At 32.9% G+C, this 12,383-nt stretch overlaps 1 protein-coding gene across 1 annotated transcript; it reads right to left on the bottom strand.

The window, feature by feature from the left end:
* Nucleotides 1-735: 735 nt before the first annotated feature.
* On the bottom strand, nt 736-2,680 carry CYCD6;1 (Cyclin D6;1). The gene is made up of 6 exons (XM_078300606.1): nt 2,429-2,680; nt 2,238-2,324; nt 2,039-2,137; nt 1,736-1,937; nt 1,524-1,654; nt 736-1,169 (listed from the first exon to the last, which is right to left on the bottom strand). The coding sequence occupies exons 1-6, from the start codon at nt 2,603-2,605 to the stop codon at nt 921-923; spliced, it is 945 nt and encodes a 314-aa protein (XP_078156732.1). The 5' UTR covers nt 2,606-2,680; the 3' UTR covers nt 736-920.
* Nucleotides 2,681-12,383: the final 9,703 nt, after the last annotated feature.

The following is a 12,383-nucleotide window of genomic DNA, read 5'->3' as shown; positions in this document are numbered from 1 at the left end:
ACAGGTAGGGTGGGTACTCAGGTAGAATGAGTACGAGTAGGCTGGTTTTTTTTTTCAAAAACTCTACCCTGCCCGTCTCGGGTAGGGGTAACGGTGTCTCAGGTAGGGTCCGGATATTTTTTTTTCTTTTTTTTTTGTCTGTTTTTTTTTTTTTTTTTTTTGGTTTTTTTTTTTATCTTTTTTTTCTTTCTTTTTTATCTTTTTTTTTCTTTCTTTTTTATCTTTTTTTTTTCTGTTTTTGAAAAAATTTGAATTTCAAAATTAAACGGGTTAATGGGTACCGGTTAAACGGGTAAAGGGTGTTGGTACAACGGGTAAAGGGATGCGGGTTCGGGTAGACGGGTCCAGGTAGAGGTACAACGGGTCCGGGTAGGCAGGTTTCGGGCACGAGTAAGACGGGTACGGGTTGGACGGATTTTTTTCCAAATAATAGTATCCGGTCAGTCTCAAACCCGTACTCGTGTACCCACCTATACCCGGGCACGGGTACAAGTACCTCGGATAATGGGTACGGGCGGACCGAGTTCGGGTAACCGTCTAGGGTTTTAGCAAACCACTAAATTTACAGACTACGGCTGAAATGAAGTTCCATTCTCTGTTTGACTTGACACTTCAATTTTGGCATGGTATCATATCTTGAACAAACTTTATTTCTTTTTATATAATATATTACCTGCCTATTGAATATATATTTTAACATTATAGTTCCATTTGCTTGTATTTTCAAAGTTTAGATTTTAGTCCGTGGAACCGTTCTGATCATATGTTCAGCAATTTACAAAATATCCATTTTTTTTTTACCAATATTACGATATTTCATTTATATTAGCATACAACCAAAAACTACCATCAAAGGAAAAAAAACAGAGAAGAGATCCCAAGCATTATCTCTTTTTTTCTCAGTTTCTAGCCCTCTTTTACTACCGGTAATACGGATCTTTCGACTGGGGAACCGACACGTAGTAAGGCGATGCGGAGATACGTCTCTTCTTGCGATCCAAGCCGTCGGATGATGATCCAACGGTTTGCTCGCTCTCTGACGACGTGTAAATGTGTCCCGCGAGTACAGTAACCGGCGTGTCAGCAATGGACTCAGCTGCGACGTCACACAAAGCGGACTCACCGTCAGCAATTTCGGCCATCACAGCACAACACTCCCACAACCTCTCCTACAAACAATAAAAAAATGTAGCCTAAGGGCATTCGACTCAAAAAAAAAAAAAAAAAAATGTTATATTATGTAAATATATAAAAATTTCAGGGGTTTATATATAATGACAAAAATGTGAAAATATCCCACAAGATGACAAGATAAAACGACACCAAGTAGATCCCAACAATAATCTTTTTGATGAAAAGATCCCAACAACAATTGGACAATACAAATGCAATTATCCAAATCCGTCATTCGATCCGTTTCACGTAGTACCTTAACTCGCTCCATAAATGGAGATCGGAGAGTAAACAGATACTAACATGTGATTTTTTTTTACAGTGTAAAAAAATTGCATAATTGTTTTTACCTCATTTACATATTTGCAAGCTGAGATGGCTGATTCAAAATCTGGGAAATGCGCTGGAAAGAGCTCATGCGCAGCCGACAGCAACGCGGCCCCACTGATCAGTGATGGTTTGAACTCCAGCAAGCTCGTCTCTGCAAAGTTTTATAATTAGCACTATAATAACTTATATTTATAAAAAATGACCACGCAAATGATTTTGGGAATGTACGAACCATTTTGTGCTCCAAAGAGGATCTGAGAAGCCCGAGACTTTAGCGGGAGGAGAATTGCGGGTTGATTAGACGAGAAAAAGCTCAGAAAAAATCGTAGAAATGAGAAAGGCGTAATGGATCGCATTCTCCAATCTAATGTGCTTAGCACCAACAGCTCCATACGATGAATCGTGCTTGAATCGAATATGATACCCTCTTCTTTCTGAAATGCATCAGATTAGAGTTACAAAAGAAAATTATGGATAAAAAGAAGGATGAATTTGTAAAACAGTCCTCTTAAGAGAAGAGAAGTGTAAATCTTACCTGGAGGTCAGTAAGAGACAAATCAGAGCGCTTCATTTTAGAAGCAAGAGAGAGACAAGCGATTGCCAGTAGCTGTACGACCCATGGCTGCTTCTCTCTCTGTTTCAAAAATCAGATCGCATCTATTAGTGATCTCATTCACAAAAAAAATTCAATCTCTTGTTGTAAATTTCTCTTCTACTTTGCTCAAAAACTGTACCGGGATCTCACGCTTGGAGAGGAATCGATCAACGTAATTAATGGCAAGATATGCAATGTGCTGATCAAATCCACAGCTAAATTGTGCCTAAATTAATTCCAAGAGCAGAGAGTTATCAGCATTTTTCACATTCTGACTTAAACATCAGTAAATTATCAGACAAATTAAGCTTTGGTCCAGCGTTATACTACCTGAAAAATGAAAGAAACTGCCGAGCGTCGGACAGAGTTATCCCCGGCTGCCGGCGAGTGATCGGATTCCGCCGCAAAAAGTGACTCAACAGAGGCGGAGGTAGCGGTGCCGTACATCTCAGATGGCGATTCCTCCTCGTCGGAGCACGTGAACGGATTTTCCAGATCAAACTCCATTTCTAATGTTAGTAGAGCGAAAGGGAGGGGGAGGGGGAGAGAGAGAGAGAGAGAGAGAGAGAGAGAGAGAGAGAGAGAGGGAGGGAGGGAGAGATGAGAAGGAAAGGGAATGGATTGGCTTTAAAAGGAGGAGAGAGGAGATACTTCTACTTGACTCCACTTCTCGAATTCATCTTTCCTGAGGTAATACGAAGTTTGAGGTTAGATCCGGACCGTCCAATCTACTTTGACACGAATATAAAAGGGTCACAGTGCATTCGACCTCGAGCGGGATTGGCCCGGATTCTCATGGAACGGTCCATATTTAAACTCAAAATTTAAGTTAATTCAGAGGTCAGTACTCCCACTTAACTCTCTCTCTCTGTTTTTTTTTTTTTGTGGAGTACTCTCTCTCTCTCTCTTCCTCTTATCAGAGGAGTGTGGCTTTCGCTCGACATAAGCACAGAGGTCTTTTGTAAGAAGGCGATAAGTGAAATGCTGACATCTTCTCTACACCTGGATCAATGTTTGTTCTGACACTTTCACGTCCCTATAGATCAAGTAGGCCATAATTGTCAGTTTTAGTGTCTCAAAATTTCTGAAGTGAACAAGGTCTAGCTGAATGTTGAAGATGGCGAACTTGGACTTCTAATGAGATTTTCTGTTAGTACCGAAAGCATGATTACGGGCGGTGCCCTTTATAGTAATGATAATTATTTGTTGCTTGGTAAAGATGTGAACATGGTGCACGAAGTTTTTAGCGTGATGTGGGCCGACCGATTCGGTGGTGTTTGAATACGGTCATACGCTGAGCCCATGTTAAAAAGGTCAAAAGAAGCATGTCGGGAAGGAAAAATCAGGTGTCTCTGTCAAATGGTGGCGAGAATCTCTGCGAGTGTTCCGCTTATTTATTCTGAATCTTGCACGAGAATTGAAAAAAGATTAAAACAAGGCTGCAAGATCTCTCCAAATCCTCCCCCCAAAACCCCGCTAGGTAGCCAGAGGCATCATTCCAAATGTGCAATTATTTTAGCTAACAAATACAATGTAATAAATAAATTATAATGTAATATTTAATGAAAAATCTGTATACATGATTTCAAGTGTTAGTCTTGTTTTCATTTGTGTCAGCGTATGTCTAACTATTGTTCTATTTATGAAAACTTACTTATTCGAAATATGTATCTCATGAAAGAATTGTGGGACCCAACTCTCAATTTCACGAGGAATATATTGCTACTCCTTTCTAGTTCTACCCTCGTTGATGTGATTAGCCCAATAGTCTATTTGTACTCTTAGTTCATTTATTTTGTATTTAAATTTTCTATTTAGAAAAGTGAGTCTATTAGCAAACCAAATTCATTAAAATTATTAAGGACATCAGTTTAGCTACTGGTGTTATTCCGGATATTACAGAGAGAGAGAGAGATAGAAAAAGAGAGAGAGAGAAGAAAAATGAAGATGAATTCTAAATTTACCAAATTGAGAAGTAATTATGTCCATATTAAGCATGTCACAACTCATACTTTTTTATTATTTGGTGATCGCACAAGTTGTCAAATTATCTAAAGTTAATAGCTCTCCTCTTTAATTATGTTATCCTTTGCATTTTGCAGTTCTAGTGCACTTGTGATACGACGTTGACACTAATAATTTAAAATTTTATCAAACATATTTATGATCTCGTGAATTTATCATATTTTTCTGATATATATTACAATCGAGATACTAGTGACTAGTGAGTTCATTATTCCTAAGTGATACAATATCACTATTTTCATAATTTATTTTTATAATTTAAGAACACATTATTATTTAAAAAAGTATATTTGCACTATATTTAAATATGATTTCAATGTCTCTCTTTCTTTTTTATGTGAAATCATTCGATTTCCTATGACTCTTTTTGTAAACTCATTCTTTTAATTAATGAACTTTTCAAAGACCCTTCACCTAATATTTATTAATTAGAAAACATACACACACATATATATAGCTGTATCAATAAAATATTATACAAATACTATTTGTATGTCTTTAGCTGTATCAATAAAATTTCAATATTATAATTTAGAATGGTACCCACCTTGTCCCCAATTTCCTGGTGATGTATGTTTGAAATGCAAAGGGTGGAGACATGTATCAATAACCCCATGTATAATTGGTCACATCCGGGCAAATGACTAAATATCTCGCAACGTGAATTTATCGCGAGAAATTGAACTCCGTTACGAGAAAACAGCACATTCCGTTTTTGACTTCGCAGTGGTTCCCAATTTCAGGTACGGTACCCAGTCCCAGACACTGGTCAACAGTACCATTCAAACTACCATTTACTAAAATACCCCTACTGCAAAAAGAAAAATACTAAATATACCCCCTAGAAGTTTATTTTATTTATTATCCAAGGATACTTGAAATGACCTATGCACCTCCTTGCAGAAGAATTTTTAAATTTAACCCTGATTTACAAAATAGAAATATGAAATCTGAATCGTTTAAAAGTATTTTAATTATGATGTATTTATAATTCTTATCCAGTTTTAGAAAAATGTTCATATTTCTGATACAAGGAATGTTTTAATTAGTTATAAAATCAGGGATGTACATAGAAATTCCTCCTTTCTCTTTCATCATGTGATCAGTGTTGGGGTCCCACCCAACAAGTCATGAGAAAGACCCAGCCGCACAGCTAGGAGGCATATGTAGTGGGTACTTCTGTGCAGAGTTATAAAATTGTGGGTGTACAAGCACATACTTACATTTTCCACCTTCAAATAAAAAATAAAAAAAAACATTTTCCACCTACGTTAGTAGAAAAAGTATATATAGCCAAAAAGCCTGTTCCACCTTATTATTATTATTATTTTTTAAATAGTGAAGATTTTCACCAATTTTATATTGAAATAAAATATATATGATATGATACTCAAAATAGATATCAAAATCAAATACAGTAAGTCATACAGTTGTTCAAATAACTTAAGTTCATAACAGTATCCAACACTCCAAATAAACATTCTATATCAAACAAAATAAATACCACAAACAAACAAAACATCAACCTAACAAAATATAACTTTTCAAAGACAACAATTAAGCCAATTCTTCTCAATTAACTTGATCCTTTTCTACCAACTCTTCTGCAGACATTGGATTTTGGAGGCTGCCAGCTTAAGAAACCTGAGTAGTTATCTCCTCGCTGGACTCCTCTGTGGGAAGATCCACTACTTGAGCTGTGTCCTGGCTGCTGTCCTCTTCCTCTAGAATGAGGTCTCAAAGATCCTTAACATCAAAGAAGAGCATTAGACTTGATTTAATTAAATAATTATCTGATTTAGATTGACACTAAAAAGTAGCTAAAAAAATAACCTTCGATCCAATAGTCTTAACAGAGAGGGGATGAGATCATTAAAACAGATTTTATTTTTCTCTAACCAAATAGTTCACAGTATAGCTCTTTCAATAATTCCACTAATAATCTATCTTTTAAAGGTGTAGTTGCATCAAGAAGCCATAAGTCATCTAAGGACTCACAATTAAAATTAACATTATTATAATCCGCAATCCAATTCTGGATAATAATAATTATTATTATTGTTATTATTGTTGTTGTTATTGTTGTTATTGTTATTATTATTGTCGTCGTCGTCGTTATTATTATTATTATTATTATTATTATTATTATTATTATTATTATTATTATTATTATTATTATTATTATTATTAAGGAACATTAAGTTGTATTAAACAGCCCATAAACTTGGTCTTTAAATCATGTTCAAGGTTTTTTATTTTCCTTACATATGATCAGTTAAAAAATACAAATACTCTTCTGTTCAATAAAATATAAAATTAATAAATAAATTAAGTTTAAATCTTAACAATAATATGTATGTTAATTTTTTTTTTGTTGAAAGAAGATGTATATTAAAATTGAATGTACAAGGAAAAACTTTAATCGGTGCTAGATTTACTCAAAATTTTACCTTACTATCGAATTCACAATAATACAAAGGAGAAAAATAAAGAGCATAAAATTATGTTAGCAAATAGGGGGATGTGTAAGGTAGCATTTGATGAAGCACAACCAACTAGTGGACATTAATTGTACCACATCTGTTAAGGTAATATAAGGCTATGTATGGAGGGTATATTAGAGTAGTATATTAGTTTATGTTTTACAGAACCTTGGTCTTGATAACATTGGCCTTAGTCTCTGTGCATTTTTTTTTTCTAATCTGGGTGGTAACTGCTGGAGCACGTTGTGTTCATTTTTCTCAATTTCTACAGCATCTCCATAAATGCTATACATATTGTACCAAACAAAGTTGGTAGCAATATATTGAGAGAAAAATTAACCCAACTAATGCAAATTCTAAGAGCATCTACATCCCTGAAACTATTAGAGTTTCTAATCTGACGTGGCAGTTTCTAATCTAGTTTCAGGGATGTGGGAGAGTTTCTTATTTAGAAACTATGCAGAAAAGTTTCTTATGAAGAAACTGTTTATAAACTCTATGTTGGCCAAATGATTGGCTCAAATTGTTTCTCCTTTTTAATTTGTTACTGACGTGGCTTAATAGAAACTCTAAAATGAGTTTCATAGATGTGAGAGTTAGAAAATTTAAAGGCCATAATTTCTAAAAAGTAGTTAACAGTTATTTAGAAATTCTTTTGAGTTTTAGGGATGTAGATGCTCTAAGAGAAATAAATTACGCAGTTTCGAATTTTTAACATGTTTAATTCACATCAATTTGTGAACTTTCGAATTTCTAATTTTCTTTCAAGATATGAGTTTTTCGTGTTATTTTTACTCCAAATAGCAATACACAGAGGCCGAATATGTAATATATATTTTCATGAATATCTTTAGCTTATATAATATGGATTTAAATTTATTGACAATATAATTCAAATCAACCTAAAATTTTTTTTTCCGATAAAACAGAATTTTTTTTAGAAATACTGTTGACTTAAATTTATTTGTTGTGTATTAAATTTCATGCAATTGGAGTATCATTTGATATTCAGTAAATGACCATTACTTACTAGTCATTGTAAAATTTAAGTTGTTTGATCAACAGTCAAACATCTAGCAAATTATTATTTTACGTGGATGATATACATATATTGTCGATCAAATTTTAAGTTGAAAGCTACTTATTAGGATTTTAAATGTTTTGTCAAATTACTTCATTTTTTGAATTGGTACCCCATAATTAAATATATTTTAATCCTCTCCTTTTGTGATAGCACAGCGTATCTTTGTTAAATTTTAGATATAATTAAGAATTTGGGTAGAAGTTTGGAGATGCAAATCATAAAATTGTTACATCCATTTCTCAATTCTCACAGCATAACAAAATAATTGTGTGCTCTCTCCGACCAGTGTGCTAATGTTAATTTGCGTGCTAATTTCGAGCTAATCTCATTCCATAACAAAATACAAAAAAAGATGGTCAAAATAATTAGCAATTTGCATATTTATATAGGCAGGTTTCATGGGCCAATGTTGTTATATATATATATGCTTGCTTCTTGCTTAATATCGCATATTTGATTCTCCCAAACTTGGTTCGACCGAGGTAATTATAAAATGCATACATAGTAAAAATTGCATCACATATATATGATTCTTATATCAAATATAATTATATTTCAGCTAGGGGTGGGGGAGGATGTATACATAATACATGAGACTTCACATGCTGCATTGAATGTATTTTAAAATCGAATGTTACTTGTAGATATGTCTATGCACATGCATTAATTTTTCACATTGTGTGATTTATGATGAGATAAATTATGAATATTAATAGAGCTGAACAATTGATTTGGTTTTTTTTAGGAATTGAATTATTGATTCGGCTCTATTCGAGAAAAAAAGAAATCCATCTTGTTTTTTCTGCATAAATCTGAAAGCATTCAACACAAATTGTGCATCGAACGGTTCCGACCGAACATCACATCAAACTATTGATTTGTATTTTTAATTTAATTTATGAGTAAATCTGAAATCAGTCAACACAAGTTTTGTTGTGCATCGAACGGCTTCGATTAATGTCTATTTAGACTGATTAATTGTATGATTAGTCATTAGCGGTGATCAAACCGTCACAGATTTTTTCGAATAATCGGCCGATTATTTCTGATTATATTCTATTATTCCCGAATAATCGTTTGATGGTACTCTATCCGTCCGACGAGTACATACTGTTATTTACAACACTGATGCCAGCAATTGACTCGTTCATTCTGGATTGTTCATCAACAGAGGCGTCATGAATCTACTATATGCAAAATATGTGTCAACCTGATCACATAGTCACATATAATAAATTTGAAAATGTACTAAATATTCCTTCTTAGATATAGTCCCATATTAGAAAAGGTTTTACCCTTAAATTTTTGGCATTTTTCTGCTATATGTCAAACTGTTTTAGCCACTAATTTGCTATTAATTAACATGACTAATTTGAGAAATTGAGTCATGAAAATTAATTAATTTACAATAAAATGTCACTCAGATGAGCCACCAATTAATATCTGGAATTGACATCATAGAATCAGCTAGGAACGATTAGACTACACAATAAACTTTAACATTGCCAAGGACAAGAAAAAATGCACAATTGCACATGGCATGACACAGAACATTAACAGTGTCATGGAGAGATGCAAAGCAGCAAAAGGTGTATTGTAGGGTATTGCATCTGTATCTGATACATATGCAATCAATAAATGTATTAATTATTATCATTTTTTTATTTTTTAAATAAAAGATGTATCAAGTTTGGAATCGGGAGCGATTGGATGGACATCAGATCAAATTCAATTTGATATTTGATATTTGATCAGAGCTGTTCGATATTTAGATCAAGATTCGTACATGAGAATTTAATATTCGTATGAATCAAGTACACGAACACGATTTGAATGCCTCCGATCAGACATTAAACTGAATTTGATTGGATGCCCATCAAACCGCCCGGCTGCAGCCACCACTCCATCAAGTTTTTATCAAAAAAGAAACAAGAAAAAAGCAAGAATGTATCAAGTTATCAATGAAGTGTTCATTCCTCTGAGATAATAAAATATATATGTTTAGATTCGAACCGTCCGATTGAAATTTAGACCAATATGATCTGAGGTGGAATGCAACTTTTTTTTTTTAAAATAAAAAGTGGAAGTCTAACCTATTAGCTTTCTTCAAACTCCTGTGTATATTAAAGATGATTTCCTCACCTGATGTGTTTTGAACTCATGACCTTCTTTATATGAGCTATATATCTTTGCTACTAGATTAAAGACTGGTTCTCAATGCAACCTTTATTTCTTGCAGATTCTGATTGGATTGCCCGGATCTAAACAGAAATATTTTGTTACCTTAGGTGATAAGAATTCCAAATAAGTAACACCACCATCTTTTTTGTTTCCTTGTTACTGAATCCACTCAGTCACTGAATGCAGTCTGGCACGGATCACTGCTCAGTAGTTCCTTGTAAGAGAGAGAGAGAGAAAGAGAGATGAGATGAGATGAGATGATGATTTATGAATAGAGATGGAAGCAAAGACTGTCATGACACACTAGTGGACACACTTTCCTTTGTCATGATCCTTCCCCCTCTTTGCCTTTGATGTCTTTCTGCTTTTGTTTTTTAATTAATTTATTATTGTTGACTTGTTACTTTTTCTTTTACATTGTACTCTCATGTCAAATTACATCAGAATGTTTATATCAGTATGCTTCTGTTTTCTCAGAGTTCGAATATTTATTATTGTAAGATGGAATCACCTTCATTTATTATCAGAGATTGGTTATTGCAATCTCTAATTAAGTTACGAGGAAGGTTTAAATTTCCTTATTTTTTGTCTTCATTTTACATTTTTGAATAACAAAATTTTAGCAGTTATAAATGTTAAAAATAAAACCTTAGATGTAATTTATAGTAATTTATCTCTATGTACAAAAAAATATTATCACCTTTTGATTTTATTTATATGAATTAATAAGTTAAAAGAAAAAAATGTCCACAAATTATCCATGTGAGCAGGGACGGACCCTCGTTGGGGGGGTGCAAAATAATATCGAATCAGGTTTAAATAGCTTATCAAATTTAAACCCATTAACTAATTAGATACTTAATAAAAAAAAATAATGCTTTGACTTATAATTTTTGATGCTTTAACTTATAATTCTAATTACCAATCATAATTCAAGAAATTTATTTTGATTTTAATACTAAATTTAACCCAAATTACAAATTAAACATTCCCGGGGGGGGGCTGCTTCTATACTGGGTCCGCCCCTTCATATGAGTGTCTATTTTTGCAAAATCTTGATAATAATTAAAGTAAAATAAAAATATCTTTAAGTTTTGTATGTGAATAGAGAAAATGATATCCATTATGTATAACAGTTTTATTTTGATATTTGAATTTTATATTCAAGTTATTCTTTGCGTACTTATGTATGATGCTTTGAATCATCATTGCACGTGAATGATCAAAATTGTGTTTAATCAGCTGTTTCTTATATATATTGCTGAGGGAGATATGCTACCTAACTTCTGATTTGCGTTAAAATTAGTGTCATTGTTATTCTCAATACAAATTAATGCAAAATAAATATACTCAACCAGAAGGGATATGAGGACCTCAATTAATTCCATCCAAAATAGATCCAGATATCAATATGGCTTGGTGAAATCACCATTTTTATCTGTGAATTCTCCATTTTTTTTTTTTCGTTTACAAGTTAGTAGGTAATACAATACATTTTTTTTCTTCTTCTAATTTTACAATCTCTATCCAGTTCTTTCTTAATTTGAGCACAAAAAATTTACTGTAGGAGAGATATGTCACAAATGCCAATGATTAAGAATGTTTAAATGACTTCACATGTATTAGAGATTTTGCACCACAACCAATTTATCAATTGTTCAGGAGTTACAATTTATTGGAATAGATATTTTAAGAATGAAGAAATAAAGTGTTTGTAGATTTGCATGGGAGTACCACTTTTCTCCCAAATTTGCATTGATTGATTCTCCAATATATTAATTTGCCAATATTTTATTCTTAATATATTTTAATTTGCCAATGTTTTATTCTCAGACTCCATGCCACTGGCAATGATTGGTATAATTTCTCCCATTCATTTATGATTGGCATTAGTGTATTAATTACAGAAAATTGAAGGGACCAAAGTGCAAAATCAGAGAAAGCAATTGCACTAGCTTTACCTTATCTAATATCCAACAGATGAAAATCTTGGCATTTTGCTGCAGGCATGAGGTGAACAATTGATGTGTTTGTTCATTCGGTACAAATGAACTACAAAAGGGTACACATGGCAAAGGCCTCTCTCTTGTGTAAGGTGCATAAAAAAAAGAAAAAAAGAAAAAGATTGGAGGGTGCCTAATTGGGACCAATTGGTCCCTAATTGGTGATATTTTTTTTAAATCAAAATAATATTTTTCATCTTGTTTGAGTTGCTTTTATAATGTATTTGGTAATCTATTTTAAGAAAAAAATAAGTTGCTAACATATTTTGGTCAAAATAAGTATTAATGCATTTTGAACTGAAGGATCTGATGCTTCAGTTTAGCAGTTTTATGTATTTTTGATTTGATAATCCACTATACCCAAAAATAAATTGCTAAAAAATCACAATATTCATGGCATGAATATACTCAAATGCATTTATTTTCTTGGATCATCACAAGTCAATTCTAAAGAGTAAAGAAAAAATTAGCAATTTTTTTTTTTTATGATGCACTGCTAAATTTTAAAT

Source organism: Carex rostrata, chromosome 4 (genome assembly GCF_964058835.1).
Source record: "Carex rostrata chromosome 4, lpCarRost1.2, whole genome shotgun sequence".
In the NCBI taxonomy this organism is placed as follows: Eukaryota; Viridiplantae; Streptophyta; class Magnoliopsida; order Poales; family Cyperaceae; genus Carex; species Carex rostrata.
The sequence above is the reverse complement of the archived record's forward strand: the minus strand, read 5'-3'. Positions and strand labels throughout refer to the sequence as shown.